General features: G+C 33.3%; 2 protein-coding genes across 3 annotated transcripts; one reads left to right on the top strand and one right to left on the bottom strand.

The window, feature by feature from the left end:
- Positions 1–226: 226 nt before the first annotated feature.
- Positions 227–8,638, top strand: LOC112783398 (PHD finger-containing protein 6). Of its 2 annotated transcripts, XM_072229825.1 has the most exons (9): positions 227–631; positions 747–934; positions 4,647–4,755; positions 4,844–4,926; positions 5,611–6,014; positions 6,171–6,285; positions 7,237–7,455; positions 7,551–7,675; positions 7,870–8,638. In XM_072229825.1, the coding sequence occupies exons 3-9, from the start codon at positions 4,711–4,713 to the stop codon at positions 8,283–8,285; spliced, it is 1,407 nt and encodes a 468-aa protein (XP_072085926.1). In that variant the 5' UTR covers positions 227–631; positions 747–934; positions 4,647–4,710; the 3' UTR covers positions 8,286–8,638. The 2 variants fall into 2 exon arrangements, with proteins under 2 accessions (XP_072085926.1, XP_025682118.1); XM_025826333.3 differs by lacking the exon at positions 4,647–4,755.
- A 1,303-nt stretch (positions 8,639–9,941) lies between these two features.
- Positions 9,942–15,180, bottom strand: LOC112783970 (uncharacterized). Its single transcript, XM_025827061.2, has 9 exons — positions 14,721–15,180; positions 13,871–13,986; positions 13,671–13,728; positions 13,194–13,343; positions 12,625–12,835; positions 11,926–11,971; positions 11,064–11,184; positions 10,877–10,949; positions 9,942–10,626 (listed from the first exon to the last, which is right to left on the bottom strand). Exons 1-9 carry the CDS (start codon positions 14,800–14,802, stop codon positions 10,395–10,397), a joined length of 1,089 nt encoding a protein of 362 aa, XP_025682846.1. The 5' UTR covers positions 14,803–15,180; the 3' UTR covers positions 9,942–10,394.
- Between the last annotated feature and the right edge of the window lie 1,709 nt (positions 15,181–16,889).

The following is a 16,889-nucleotide window of genomic DNA, read 5'->3' as shown; positions in this document are numbered from 1 at the left end:
ATAGAATTTTTTAAAATTAATTTATATTTATCAAAATAAAAAATTAATATAATTTTATATATTAATTTCTAAATTTAACCTTCATATTTATATTTATTATGATTCTTTTAATTTTAAAACTAATTTACCAAATACAATTATAATACTTATTAAAAATGATTTTTAACTTTATTTTACCAAAACACAGCTAGATTTTAAAAACAAAAAATTTGCCGTACCAAGCCTTAGTGAAGTCAAGTCAAGTCAGTTGAAGGGGCAGCTCCAAATCGCTGCGCTTCCTTTCGCCCTCTATTCATGAAACATGAAGCATAAATAAAGAAATAAATAATATTTGGATATAATCATTTGAAGAGTGTGACCTTTTCTCTCTGTATCTCTCTCCCCTGACTGTGTATCCGTCTGTTCGTATAACCCCCTCCCCTCCAATGTGCAATGTCTCTCACAATTCAGTGAATTCACAAACCAAACCTAAAACCCTATCAGAGACAAGAGCAGCCCCCACCACCAGCTGCCACTCGCCCTCTTCTCCTTGCCGTGGAATCTCTGTTCGGACACATTGCCGTCGCTGGCTTCACCGTCGCTCATCTTGTCGGCTCTCCTCTTCGGTCTCCGGCCTCTGCTCACCTCTGCGGTAAGCACTCCTCGGCTCCTCCCTCACTAGCCATTTCTTGCTTGCTTCAGTGCTTCGTGAGTTTTATTTTCAAAAATTTTATTGATTTATTCTTCAATCTTGAATGTTTCTTCAGTGCTTCTTCTCTCGGTAGTTGTCGTCGTTGTTGACGCAACCAGCATCGGTCACCTCACCCGCGTCGCTACTTCACGGTTCGTCTACTTCGTATCTGTCGCGGGCTCGCAGCCCAAATCGCCTCTCTTCTCGCCTCTCCGTTCTCCACCGCGAGTGATGTCGCTGCTTGCTTCTTCGATGTCGTCGACGGTAAGCTCCTCGCGTCTAACCTTGTCGTTCTTCCCTGACTCCCTATATCGTCGGCGTGGGTTCTTCAATTACTCTTAAATTAATTTTAGGTTCATCTTTTTTTTTTTCAATTAATTTTAAAGATTCTGAGCTGAGTTTGTGTTCTGAGTTTGGAATTGGATTATTTATTTAATTTGTTGAATGTTGATGTGATTTTGAACTCAATTTAATTTGGATTCTCAGTTTGGAATTGGATTCAATTTAGTTTTTGTTGCTGATGTGTTTTCAGTTTAGTTTGGATTCGGAAGTCAGAACCATGTTGCTCTTTAATTGATTAGAATCCCAAAAACTAAATATGAGTATATGCTTTGGCTCTCTAATATTCAGCCGGTTTAGGAACTTGTAATTGAATTGAACTTTGTTTTTGTTACTATTAGATGATTCTTGTTTGAGGATCACTACTGTTTAGTTCTTTATGTGAAATGAAAATGATACTCTTATTAGAAGTCATTGATTACTTGATTATTAAAAGTTATTGTTGAACTTTTTTTTATTCTGGATTTTTGTTGCTGATGTGATGATACATTAGTATTATTGCTAATTATTTGATTTGAACTTAGAAATTAATTAGAAATTTTTTATCTTGTAAATTTTAATGATAAATTATAGACATTGTGAAACTTTGAAATTAATTTTAAAATTATTGAGTTTGAATATCTGAAATTAAATATTGAATTTTTTAATAATTTTATTGTATATTTAATTAAATCGGTTCAACTATGGTTTGATTCTGGTTGGACCATTGAACTATTGAACCAGTCAATTGACCAGTTCAATGACCGGTTCGGTTCCAATGACCAGCTCACAAAATCATTCTTACATTTCAAGCTTCATCACATTACTTCTTTATTCCTTAATTAATGTTGATACCCGAGTTAGTTATATGTAAAATTAGTTTAGCCAATTAGTCAGGTTAGTTATGCTCCAAGTTAGCTTTACTATATAAATAGCAATTTCCCACTCTTGCAGAGTGAGGTTCATCACTAAAGACTTGTGTGTCAAACTCTTTTCTCTAGTCTGAAATGCTTCTATCTTCTTCACCTTTCTCTCCCTCTCTTCGAATCTCTTCTCTCTTTTCTCTGAGCTCAAGTCACAAGCACCCTGAGTTTGAACATGGTGCGGTGAGGATCTTGTGGCTCCATTCTTGTTCCTTCATCTTCTCAGCCCCAATTCTTTCTTCTCTTTTCTTGAAATCACACCACAGAGTTTGATGAGAGCTTGATTTCTTTAATCAAAATTTCTTGCTTCAAGCTAGATTTTCCCCAATTTGGAGAATCAGTTCCGATCAATGAGATCAAGAAAATAAGACTTAAACAACAATGGCACACAATCAAGAGACTCCAATCATGGTGAATCCAGGGTCCAACAATGGAGACCCGAATTCAACTTTTTCAGTTTCTGATCTTCAGAACCTAGCTCGTTTGTTATCTCAGATATCCAACCTTTAATCGCATATGCCAAGGACTCAAGTAAGTTCCATCTCCCATCCATCAAGCCCTTATTTTTTGCATCCTGGAGAAAACCCTGGCATCTCCATCATTAATGTCGTGTTGACCACTCAAAATTACAACTCGTGGTCCAGAGCCATGACATTAGCTCTGAAAGGAAAGAACCAGCTCTGCTTCGTGGATGGTAGTCTCCCGAAGCCTCAAGAAAATGATCCCAATTTCATGGCTTGGGAGAAGTGCAATACTCATGTAGTGTCTTGGCCTAACTTCTTTGATCAGTGAAGAAATTCTTCATAGTGTGATATGGAACGATAATTCTTCTCGATGAATAATATGTTGTAGCAAGACACAGATCATGTTAATGAAGTCACTCCAACCATTGATGACTCTTGACCTAGCAAGAACGACAATTAAGCTCCCCTGACATTCTTGATTCAAAACAATTCTAGCTGCTCAATCCAGTTTTGACACCTCTCTTGAATTTCAGTATCTGGCTTCACAGATTCTGACTAGGCAACCTGTGCGACACACGTTGCTCTATCTCTGGACAGTGCTTCTTTCTTGGCCCTTCCCTCATCTCATGGAAGAGCAAGAAACAAGCCACAGTGGCCCGCTCCTCATCCGAGTCCGAATACAGGGCAATGGCCCTTGGTACCATCGAAGGACAATGGCTTCTCTATCTCGTCAAGGACCTCAACATCGATCATCCAAAGCCTTTAACGATGTACTGCAACAATCAATCTGCACTCCACATCGCCGCCAATCCCGTGTTTCATGAGCGAACAAAACATATAGAAGTGGATTGCCATATCACAAGCGAAAAGGTTCAAGCTGAAATACTCAAGCTATTGCTTATCTCTTCAGCTCACCAAACGGCCGATGTATTCACCAAAGCTTTGCCTTCTGGACCCTTCAAGCAAATGTATTCCAAGCTTGGATTAGTGAATTTTCACTATCCAGCTTGAGGGGGGATGTTGATACCCGAGTTAGTTATATGTAAAATTAGTTTAGCCAATTAGTCAAGTTAGTTATGCTCCAAGTTAGCTTTACTATATAAATAGCAATCTCCCACTCTTGCAGAGTGAGGTTCATCACTAAAGACTTGTGTGCCAAACACTTCTCTCTCTAGTCTGAATCTGCTTCTATCTTCTTCACCTTTATCTCCCTCTCTTCGAATCTCTTCTCTCTTTTCTGAGCTCGAGTCACAAGCTTCCCGAGTTTGAACAATTAATTTAAGTAATTAGTTTTGTTCTTACCTCTGTTGGCGAAAATGTGATGGCTGATGAGTCCCCACTAATTATTATTACTCTATTATTTTACTTTTTGTCGATGATGATAAATAGGGTTACACACTTCTCTGCTCTCTAGTTTTTCTTTCACTTTTTAGGGCATTGGATTATTCAATGCACAATTCGTTCGAAGACTATGAAGCTTAGCTCTTGTGGTGGTTAATGTCGAAAATATGTTTTCTGCCTCCAGCTTCACCAATTATCTAGTTAATTATTTAATTATTAAAATAAAAATGAGCAAGAAGTTGCTATTAAAAAAGCTTTTATTCTACTTAGCAGGGGTTCCTTGCAGTAGAAGTAGACTAAAGAGTTTTGATTCTGCTTTTGATAGGGTTTATAGTTATTCCATTGAGGGTTGATTATTGCCAATATTATGATTATTGCATCATAATATTTGCTCTTACTTTGAAGTTTGAACAATAATATTTTTCATGTACAACAATCTTTTTATGTTTATAGTTGAACTGGAGGTGAATATTAAATTATTAATTATGTCCACTTTGGAGTATTTGGTTGAAGCATAATTTGTGTACCTTAAATGACAGATTCTTAGACAAGCAAGTTTTATGCATAGGACTAGATGTTTGGCATCTATTAACATTTAACACGTTCATGATTTTTTTTTTTTAATTAAAAAGGGAATTCCCCTCTTTGACTTGTTGAGAAATTGGAAAGCTACACTTCAAAGATATCTTCTTTTTCTGTGTTTTTTCCCCTTAATTGTTTTTTACATTTTCTTGATTTGTTCTTCTCTGTTAGTTAATGATATTCTTTTCTTTAAAGTAAATTGGTTGCTGGAATTTACAAATTTTAGCATTAATAGCAGTCTGTTATAACTGAATTTTACCCTTTACAAAGTGATAGTCAATCTCATTGCCTTTGTCCATTATTAAAAGACTATGCTGAACCTATGCAAAATTGTTTGATTACCATCAGATAAGAACATCGCTGGATGTGATTTATGGTTGTTAAATAACAACTATTTGAACCATGAGTTGTTATGTGGCAATGCAAACTTTACAATACTCAGCTTTTGCCTTCTGCAGTTAAGTTCGCTTCTTAGTTTTCTAGGTTATAATATTAGCTGTTATTCATTCATTGTTGATATGTATGTATTCATTATACCCATGCAGATTCAACCTTGTGATATATGTGGTGATGTTGGTTTTTGGGAAGTAATTATCAATTGCACGAAATGTGTAGCTCGTGAACACTGGTATGAATCTCTCATCTTGTATTCTTTCATTACACATTTGAATTCTTCCCTCTCCCATAATTACTATCTGTCCTCTCCCTCACTTAAACTAATAACTCTACGTCACAATTACTTCAAATGTTTTACTTTAAATATAACTTCAAATGTTTTACTTTAAATATAACGGTTGGAATAGGTTTTTGACAAATTCAAACATAATAAAACACAGTATCATTGTAATAATTAATGTTCACACAACCTAAACAAAAGCAATTAGGAAATGCCGTACTGAAAGCAATTGAAACCTTTTGGAAGAAAAATAGAAAACATTGCAAACTCGGAAGAAGAATTAGGTATATTCATTTATTTAATTTAGTGATATTTTATATTTTATTAGTGTTTTAATTTAATCTTTTATGTTAAAAAGTTAAAATGTTCAATAAATATATTGATATTATTGTATTCGTGTAATCTGATAAAGAATTTGTAAGTTACAATTTTACTTTTTCAAACTAAATTCCAAACAATTATATGTTTCCATATCATCTTTGAGAAATTAGGTATTTTATAATTTTTATGTTCATAATTATTTATTTATTATTATATTAGTAACAAACTTAAAAATAATTATATTTATAATTTTTTAATATAAATACTATTATATAATTTTTACTGTTATATAATTATTTCTATTTCCCATTTCAGTTATTGCATGAAAACTATACTCAGCAGCATTCCTGAACAGTGGACCTGTGATTCTTGCCAACCCAAAAGGGAGACACCTTCACGATGTAAAGGGAATCGCAATCTGGAATGGCAAGCTCCTAAAAGGAAAAGACCAACAGGGAAGGTGAAGTTCCTTCCAACAGATGAAGCCATGAAGCTTTCTTCTGGAAGTCCTCCCTCTAAACTTATTCCAGCAAAATCTAATTTGTTGGTGACTCGGAAGACTTCTGTTAAATCAAAAAATTTAATTTCAAAGAGTCCATCCCTGCCACCAAAATCAAATCATAGCAATTCTCCTATTGCACTTGAGAAGCCTCCAAGAAATGATGGAGTATCCAAGAAGCCAGTGACTTATCAACATGCTTCTCACTTAATATCAAAAGGTGAGAGTCTCTCTGTCTTTGGATGCAATCATTATTCCTTTGCACTCTTGATATTTCTCTTGTTGCATATTTAGACATTTAATTTTGGATGTGCTAGTTACTTGTAGATTGTCGTGTTTGAACATTATATTTCTTTTTGGTTTATCGTGTCTTTAGGTGGTACCCTTTCTGCTGTAACTGAACATCACAATATTGAAAAGAATGATGACCAGAGCATTCGGCAAAATATGAATCTTTTCAAATTTTTACCCTCTTCAATTGCTGCCTGGAGGTGCGTATTCATTCCCTTGTTTTTTATAACCATTTTCCTCTTATTATCCTTGGTGAATGCTTAGCTAATTCCAATATGTAGTGAGGAGGAACCTATCAGGCTGCCTTTTTTTTTTCTAAAGCAAAAAGAAGAAATATTGTTAGCAAGAAGAGAAGGCTAATATATACAGCTTTGAGGACAAGAAGTCGTCAATACTTAGGGATAGATAAAAACATCAAAAAAGCTAAGTTTTTGGTCCCTCTTCATATGTGAGAGAGACAGATTTCCTTTGCACTTTATGCATCTAAATAAAATTAGGATTTGTACAGAGTTTAATATGAACTTTTCATTCTACGTGGACAGATGCTTTTCAATGTTTGCTTTAATAAAAAGCTGTAGGATCCTAGAACTAGAAATGAAAAGTAAACACGTGGATCCTAAGAGATTGTGTCAAGTAAAAAAGGCATACGATCTCTTCTCATAAGTCATATCTAAGTGAAACAACTCTTAAGAGACAATTAAAAGATTGCCATGCATAAGCTAAGAAGATAACCCTATCCCAAATTCTATGTAAAGATGAATTCTCTTGAAAATTTTATCATTCCTTTTTCAGTCATAGACACCATAGTATAGCAAAAGTTGTGCTATATCACAACGCTTACCAACCTCAGCTTGCTTGTTCTTTGTTGAATTGGAGTCTCTATGGCAAAGAACAGCTTCTATTAACCATATGCAAGATCATGATTCTTTTTTTTTTTTTTTTTAATTTATTTCTAAACTACACAATTTTAATTCTTGTTCTCACTGATCAATTTTTAAATTTGTTGAATAATATCTGACAACACAAAATTACGGTATCTGGCTGTTAATCTTTAAAGAATTTTTAGCAACTGTACACCTACTGATGTTTTATCATTTAGTTCAGTGAGTAGCTCTATGAATTGGAAATTTAACATGGCAACCATTTTTTAGGGGTAGTTTTGTTGCATCTGGCAATCACTATGACGGGTTTGAGGCACATCCTCCATCTACCGTTAATAGGAAGGCATATAAATTTTCAAAGAGAATGCCTGGAACCCTTCAATTAGAGTCACTGCCTAGGTTGGATGTCTTCACTGATGTTTTCCAGAACAATTGCCCTGATCTTCAAGATATTGCATTGTACTTCTTTCCATCAAATGAAAATGAGAGGTTAGCAAAAGTTCCTATTTCGATCCTCTCATGTTATACTGGACCATTGTCTGTTATTTAAGCCATTTATATTGCATGTTCTAAATTGAGTATAGGTACAGAAAGGACTTCATTAGCATGATTGAGTTTATGAATGCTAAAGAATCAATGTTGAGAAGTTCTATTCAAGGAGTGGAGTTGTTGGTGTTCACCTCAAATCTCCTTAATACGCACTCAAGGGGTAAGTTACTTGTTCCATGCATTAGCTGTACCACAGTCTTAGATCCCTGACCCACACCCCCATTTGATCCAAACATGCTTAGAATCTTACATATGTTTTGGAAGTATGTGCTTTGTTGGATTTTTTTGTTCTATTGCAATCATGACTCAATCAGTTTTTGCTCTCACCTTTTGCATTGTCTCTTGCAATCACAGGTACCATTGCAACAGCAGCAGTACATGTAGGATGCTTCCTGTGGGGAGTCTTTCGCCGGAGTAAAATTGGTAAAGCTACTGAAACACTATCTAACATGGACCCTCTTGATATGGATGTGGACATGATTGGAGGAAAGGACATAGCTGAGAAAATCGATCGTGTGGTAAAAGTTGATAGGCCTCTGGTTAGAATTTCTCTTAGCTCTTCCAAGAAGGAAGAAATGAAGGCCATTGCATCAAGCAACATATTTCTTCAGGGTAGACCACCTTCATGTACAAAGCCTAGGATGAAAACCAAAAAGCTCTCGTCAATTCCATTGCCACAGAATTCCATCAAGAAAGAACCTTATCCTCTGAATGACCCGGTTGAACCACCGCCAGGCTTTGAAGCTGGAAAAGTTACATGTAAATCTTAGGCTGGGGGAGGAAGATCAAAATCTAAGGGTACATGATATGTGGGAGTTTCAGGGCAGGGTAATGTGAAACCCTCAAGATCTAACAAACTTTGAGGACTTGTGAATACTGAATAGAATAGGTATAACCAGGTATTAGTAACTTTCTAGAGAAAGGTATTTTACATTGTTTGTATAGCTTATCAACTATGGTTTTCGGAACTTAGGCAAATTGCAGGCGTTGTAGCTTGCTAGAATGGTAGTATAGTTTCTAAACTGGAAAATCAAATTGAAGACTCTGGTGGGCATCGTTGCTCCTGGCTTATGAGTGATTGAGTGAAGATATTAATAGAATGTGCACATGCTTATTTTCTCTACTTCCAGTGGTGAGATATTCTTCTTTTTTCTTTCTTTCGTGTTTTTGGGTCCGCAATCTTTTTTATCTGTCGAATATTCGACAGTTTCGTTCGGTGGTGAACGACGTCAGCTAAACTGACTGATAAGCTAATTGTGTTTCGATTGTTCATCGAGTCTTTATTTTTCTTGAAAAAAAAAATCAGTTTTTAATTAGTTTTCTAATATTAATGTTTGAAGAGTAGTTTTTGTGTTTTACCGTATTAGAAGTATAGCAAAATAGTTGACTAGTAGAATTATATTTGCACTCTCAGTGACTCCGTATTTAAATGTTGAAAAAGGTTACTATAACATAAAAAAATATTTAATCATGTTACACTTTAAATTAAACTTTATTCTGCAATTATCTCAAGCTGTTTTACTCCTAAACAGTAGATGCGAAGGAAACTCATTTTCTACAATTTTCTATATTTATACTCTTATATAATGAAAATATGGTTTGTAATCTCTTATAGATATATCTCTCTACCTTTGGGAGAGCTTTACCTCTTATTACATACCTACGTGTACTACATCATTATTTGTTTTTCTTATGGATTATTGGTAAAGCCGGGACGGATCTAGAAATATTATTCTGGGAAGACCAATAATATATATAATATTAAAAAATTATATAATGTAAAATTTAATACAAAAATATATCGATAAAAAATATATTTTAAAGTTACAAAAAATATGTAGGTACTTTTTATTAACGAAGTGGTCGATTTTTTGTATAATAAAATTTATCGATAATAGAATCTGTGTCAAATAAAAGACAATTAGCAAGAAATACATCTTTCATTTTGTTTGAGTTATTCTTCACAATATTCATAGCTGAAAAATATCTCTCAATTGTAATAGTTGAAACAGAGAAAATTAATACCAAATGAATCGAGGATGTTCACAAGAAGAAAAAAAAATTCACTTTATGAGATTTAAAAAATTTTATTTAATTAAAAAATATTAATAATAATATTTTTTTAGATTTTTTTAATATTGTTACTTACTTTTTTAGATATTAAAAATCATTAATATTTAGATTAGGCTAGACTTTTATTTTATATTAGACTAAATACTAAATAAATTTCTAAAAAAATTAAATCATACTTAATAACTTATTACTATTAATCTTTTTTTAAAAAAGTTGGAGGGCCGAGACCTCCACTCGCCTCCTATGTCCGTCCCTGAAATCAGTACTTCAGATGTTAAAAAGAACTCCAGACAGGAAAATAATTTAACAATCTTTGGAAAAGTATGGGACACACACAAGAGAACCATAGTAGCTTAGATTAAGGATTGTCTCTTTATTGCTAAATCTTTAAGTAGTGTTTCTCTTTTTACATATAGAGATATGGAATCGGTCAGGCTATGGTAAACTAACATCTGTATTAGATTAAAATATTTGGATCGAGGACCGTTGTAAATTTCTGTCCAGTGTCTACTGTCTAGCAAATCCAGTGGAACAAACACTAAAATGGTTGTCAATTTCCTCTTTTAATTGAGATCCATGCATTTCCAAGAGAAACTTCGGAAGATGCGAGTCCCTCACCCCACCCTAGTTTTATTGAATAAAGCCAAACCAACAAAGCCAAAATTTTGATGTATAAGCTAAATTTTGCATGTTCAAAAAAATGGGGGGTCTAAAATATGAGAATGTCTAAGAATTCAGATGTACAGCCTCCCATCTTCGGTAAAAATTTTGATGGGAAGTAAATGTAGTTCCAACCACAAGTTGATCTAAGAAACCTCTTGCATTGGTTTCTTCTTGTCGACTGATAGTCTTGCAACTTCTTGCACCTTCTTGTCAGTGGCTCCTTCATTATAATGGTCTCTGAGAAATTCCACAGCCATAAATGTAAGTGCAGAAGCCGGAATGTACCATGAAATCCTTGGGATGCTACCCCTGAACATCCCCTTCATGCCTTCCTTTTCCCATATATTGCAAATTGCATCCAACCAACCGTTATACCTAAAAGAACATAAGGTCAGATTAGAAACACGAAACGGTCACTAGCACAAAATAGGCCAATTTGTGAACTTGTTAAGAGAATAAACAAGTAAAATTACAAGTTGCTATTTTGTAGAAAGCCATTTCTATACTGGAAATACCAAAAGCATATGATATCCAAGCAAACAAATACAGAAGAATGCTAGTAGTATACTGGTGACAGGTTACACCATGTATCAAGTGTTGGTAGTTTATTAAATCGAATTGATACCTTAAAGTTGAACCCTGCACTTGCAATCTTGTTTTGATTACATCCAACGGGGTGGTGAGATATGCACTAAGACCTGTTTAATGATTGTGACCACAAATTAACAATGATTTCTAAACAGTTCACTGTGTTGTATATTAGATTAGAAAAACCGCAGGGATTAGGATTGAAGGTGCGGCATAAGACATACCACCAGCTAATCCTCCTAAAACAAGTCCCTCAAATGAGTTATTGACATGCCAATTTGAGTTGGATGTCAATCTTTGCTTCCCATATTCAGTAACATCTTTCAAACCTTCATAAAACATGACCTATAGAAGGAAGTAAAATTATAACATCAGAAGTTTGTAAAGTAAAAGAAAATGTTGATGGCTTTCCAGAATCAAGACCAAGGTGGTAGCAGATTGAAACATCTAAATTTAACTGCACTCATTGATTAACATAACAATGCAACATTTTTCTTTTTTATCTTGTGGGGAAACAAAAAACAACAGGTATCCATGTTATATACTGTCAATCTTTCAAAAGCTGCACACTACCACAAAGCAGAGACTAACTACAAAGCCATATCAATCCCATAGTGACAGACTGACAGTAATATTGCTTTGTAAAATTATCGACCATATCAGTTGCATGCTAAACAAGGAAGGTAAAAGCTACCAACACTGTTTTCCCTTTGCAGCCATATCAGTTATCCACAAATCCTTCAGAGAGTAATAGGATTTAAAAATTCCAAGAACTTCCCAAAAGAGAAACCAATTTTATATTTTAGATTCCAGCTAATTTTAGAATATCACTAAGATGAAGAATAAAAATGGGAGGACAAGAGATCCTCCCATTGTCAAGTTTAGCGCCAACTTAAGCCCCTACATGGCAGCGACAAATCAGAAGATGCCTTTCACATCTGTCGGTGGACTTCTAACAAAATGTGAAAAGGCCAAACAAGAACACATTTAAATTTACTTCATAACATATATGTATATATAAAACAAAGAAATTGGTAATTATGGAATACTGAATCTAATGGAACTTCGAATTATATAAAATAATACCATTAGGCCAGCAAATGGAACATCCCTTGCAAGAGTAGAGAAATATCTGCCAAAGAAAAAGATTCATGCACCAAGTTGAGATAAATAAACAAATTCACCAATTATCTTAATATAAAAAAAGATACGTGATCAGTAAGTTTTGACCCTGCTATCTAAATTCTTGCAAATATTGAAGTTCAACCTAACTGTTAATTGAATATTATGTAAGTAGCTCAAGACTTCAAGGCTTCCCCCCAATAGGATTCCATATAAATTGAAGGTTGAACTACTTTGTGTCGGTGAATGATTGATATTTTTTTAAAAATATAAGTAAAAGCTAGCTATTCAATTATATACATAGTAATGTCCAGCTAATATAAAATTTGGGGTTAATGAATCATTATAGTATATATATCACATGGTAAATTATTGTGGATCTAGAAGGAAACTAGATTTCATATAAAGCAGAACAGTTTGATTTCCCATTATGACACATTCATATCACATAGACTCATTTTACATCTCCAGTTGCTGTTTACCCACTCAGTGTCAACTGACACCTATTGACATTTACAAAATAATAAAACTGAATCATGAAAGAATTGCCTGATTGTTGCCTAGAATACAATACTGCATCCAAAAATCTATCAAATCTGAAACAGGACCTCTAGTGTCATTATGTAAGTTATATAAGAGAAATTGAGTGTTTCTAGAGTATACCCTGCATATAAACCCTTTACACCCTGTGTTCTCCATATTGAGCAGCCCGCATGGAACATCCCTGTATAATAGCCATACAGTTTTTGGCTAGAATTCATGGCAATGCCATCATTCATGGCGATAGAACTCCAAGATGAATATGTCCCCTGCACTTGCATGCGTTGCTTCATCACTTCGCATGGAACATATACAACAGAACCAAGAGTATCTCCTGCAAATATACATTAAAATGAGGCAGAACATCATTTTTGCAAAACCAAATGGTCAGAGTTTCATGGAATTCATGTTTAAAATAAATTTGACTGTAGAAGGAAGGAGTGAATATAGGGAATGTATGACAACAAGCTTTGATACCTAAAAGGAGTATGAGACAACAGACTGTAACCTGCTGGAGAAATACTAAACTTATGTACAAAATTAAAATGGGCGCTGAAACAGAAAAAGAAGAGGGGGGGGGGGACTTTGGCATATTCAGTCACATTGCATTTTTTCCTACACATAACACTTAGTGAGTCAATATGAATAACTTCAGAAGGTACAAAAGTTTTAGATGCTCCAGATTAGCTTACCAACAGCTCCAGCAATGAAATGTGCCCAGTGGCCCTTAAGCCTAGGATGTGAATCCTCAATCCACTTTTTAGTGGACTCTATAACACCAAAATATGTTGCACCAGTTGCAAGAGACCCAATAACGCCAGGTGCTACACCCCTGTAAAAGCCTACACAATTTAAACCAATCATAAAAGGCACATATTTTCAAGTTGGACGCCGTGTAGAACATAATAATAACAACAAAGCTGATTTTGATGGCATGACAAAATTCTTGTGAATGATGGCTAAGTGTACAATATAAACAAACGTTAATTTTACACTCAGAAAAGAAAAATGGAAAAAGATTTTTGCCAACAGCTCTCTTAAAAATAATTGACTATAAGCTTTTATTTTTTAAAACAAAAGAAGCTTCCCTATCATTTAACAAAGGGAATTTCATATTTAAAATACTGTAAAAATTAATCCACAGCATGGAAATAATCAAAATAACATACCTCTTATTCCATCCTCATGCCAGACAAGTCGCACCATCTGCAATATGCTCTTCTGATTCTAATGTTTGCAGGAAAGCAAAGAAGTTTTAGATAGAAGTATATATGAACAGAAACTTCTATGGAACTTTCAAATGTTAGTATATGTTGTGCTTGTGAGCAAATAAAATACAGGATATTTTATCTATGGGTCACCAAAAAACCTGAACTCCAGGAAGAATAGCTTGGCTTTGTATTCGGGTTTTAATGGTATCAACTGGATGCATCATTCCTTCCCCAAAAGCCCCAGCAACAGCTCCCCACACAAACTCTCTCCATACTTGAACACCGATATATAAGAAAATAATTAAATAATAATTTCATAAAAGGAAAAACAAGTACAACTCTATTTGTTTTCTACTGACAACAAAGCTTTGTTTGAAGATGGATAAGAAAAGATAACGAGATCAACAAATAGAAAGTGTACAATGCAAAGAGAAATAATGCGTGTAGCCAAAAAGAGCCCAATTTTCTTATAGGGTTGTACACTTGTACTTCTCACAAGTAAAACCCTATGCTAATACCATGACTCGTTACCCAGAAATTCCTGAGTGTTAATCATGTATCAGATTAAGTACATATAGAGTGTATAAACCCCATATTCACCACATCATAACTTGATCCCAGTATGCAAATTTTTCTACTCATATAAATTCAACAACTAAGAAAAATCAAGAAGCTTCAAATATAAAGGATTTATCAGCTACCAAAAACATTCAAATGCAGCACTATCAACCTAGCTATCATCAACAAAAATAACAGAAAAATAAGTGAAAAAATAGCAAAAAACAAAAAAAAAACATGGGTTTTCATTCCTAATATATTACAACCATCCTAAAACTATAACTAGACGGTGGCATTATCCTAATAGCGGTGAACTTATAATGTTCCAAGTTCCAAGATTTCAAATAATGAGACTCGGTAAGTCGATCATGTTATTCCGTCGTTCAAGATCAAAGTGGTTACAAATTAAAATGAAACGGTTACGGAATATCGAGGATCAGAAGTGCTTACCGAAGAAGTGAGAACTGAGATCGTTCTTTGAAGGTTTTGCTTCGCGGGGATTGGAGCTCTGAACCGCCATAGAAGAGGTCATTCCCTCTATTTTCCTCGCTTATTAGGGCTTTCAAAGGGTTTTGGCAACACTGAAAAAGGAAACTACCTTCCACAACGAAAAAAAAATCATTCAAATAAATGAATAAATAAATAAGATTGATAATAATTAAACTCTTTTATTTATTTCATTAATTTTCTTTTATTTCATAACAACGCAACCTCTATCCTTTTTGAATTTAATGCTTCACGAAAATGGACTGACTTTTTTCAACGTAAAACCTAATTGCTAATTATTCGTGTCCATAATTTAGCCGGCCCAAAATGAATAAAACCTAATTTATAGATATTATTTTGATCTATCTCTATTCAATTTTATAGAGGTCAGTGACATGAGTTTGGTTTCACTTATTTAAATAAGACTGACTCCTAAAATATCTTCTATGTATTTAAAAGGAAGACTTTCCCAACAAAAAAAAACTAAAAAGTGGTTACCTATTTTACTATAACTATACTGACACCTCAGGTATATTAAGAACACAATCTACAAAAAAAATTTACTTAAAACCCTTGCTAATTTATATATAGAACATAGTTGTAAAAATCGGATCGGACCGGCCAGTTCGACCGAAAAACCGGTGAACCGAACCTTATACCGGTCCGGTTTAATATTCTAATCGCTTAAAGAAATGAACCGGTCAAAACCGGTACAAACCGATCAAACCGACACGGTTCAGAATCGAACCGGTCCGGTCAACAAGTGGTCAATGGTCAACCTGCGTGCCGAAGACCAAGTTAACAACCACTAGACTAACCCATTTCCTTGGCGTTTTAAATGCTTTTTAAAATATATATATCAATTCTTTCTAACTAATACATATATATATATATATATATACATGGAAATACTTAACTCATTTTTTAATTGAAGTATAAATTAATTAATTTTAAAATAAAAATGATAATGAATAAAAAAATAAAATAAAAATTACTTATTCTGAAAAAAAATTTATATAATTATTTAATTATATAAAAATATTTAGACCTTGAAATTATTTTTTGGATATAATTCATAGATTGTTATTCTTATTGTATCTAATTAAGATACTATATAGTAGTATGAACTAATTATATGTTTATATTTGTATTAGTTATTTATAGAATTTGACTTAACTGTTCTTAAAATGTTAGTAAAAATATGTATTTCAAATTTTAATTTTAAGTTTTTGACTATTTTATATTTTTTATTCATGTGAAACCGGTTTTATCGGTTCAACCAGCGGTTTATCGGTTGAACTAATAAACTAGTGAACCAGTAATCTGACCGATTTGATCACCGGTCCGGTTCTTACAACTATGATATAGAAGTCTCTTGTAGATACTATCTTTCACCTCCTCACAAAAAACTTAGACGACAGTACCTCGCTACTAGCACAAGTATAACTATAACTCATGGAATACTAATATTTTTAGAATCTATTATCAGATTATTATTATTTTTAAAAAATTTAATTTTAATGTATTAATAATATAAAATATTTTATATAATCTTTTAATTATAATTTTTTTAAATGTTCATTCATAAAATTAATTTTAAATTAAATACTTTAAAAATACTATCATGTCATCTTTTATTTTTAATTTATTATTTTTTTAGCATTTCCTATGCCAACCGTATAATGCACATAATATTTTACAAAAGAATTACTAACACTCTATGTAAATGACAATTTCCAAAAACTTAAATTATTATTTAATGTTAATATTTTTTACATGGTTTAATTCAATTTCCTTGTGTCAAGGATAATGATGTAAGTAAGTAATAAGTTTGTTAATGAAAAATAGTTAAAAAAGAATTTTATTATTCTGGTGTAACTTGATCACGAACCACATAAAAATTAAGCTAAAATTCAAAAAATACATAGTTTTCAGCACTCAATTTTGACACATTTAAAAAATTCTGATTTTTGTTCGATACATGCAAAAAATTGTTCAGTTGATAAGATATATTTCTACATTTATCATACAAGAGAGATGAACCACGATTTAAGATAAAGACTTTTTTTTGTCATTACACTCATTACCAACATAGGCTTACTCATTTGAAATAGAAACATCTGTAGAGGTTAA

The sequence above is a fragment of the Arachis hypogaea genome, chromosome 20 (genome assembly GCF_003086295.3).
Source record: "Arachis hypogaea cultivar Tifrunner chromosome 20, arahy.Tifrunner.gnm2.J5K5, whole genome shotgun sequence".
NCBI lineage: Eukaryota > Viridiplantae > Streptophyta > Magnoliopsida > Fabales > Fabaceae > Arachis > Arachis hypogaea.
Note: the sequence above shows the minus strand (reverse complement) of the source record. Positions and strands in the feature narration are given on the sequence as shown.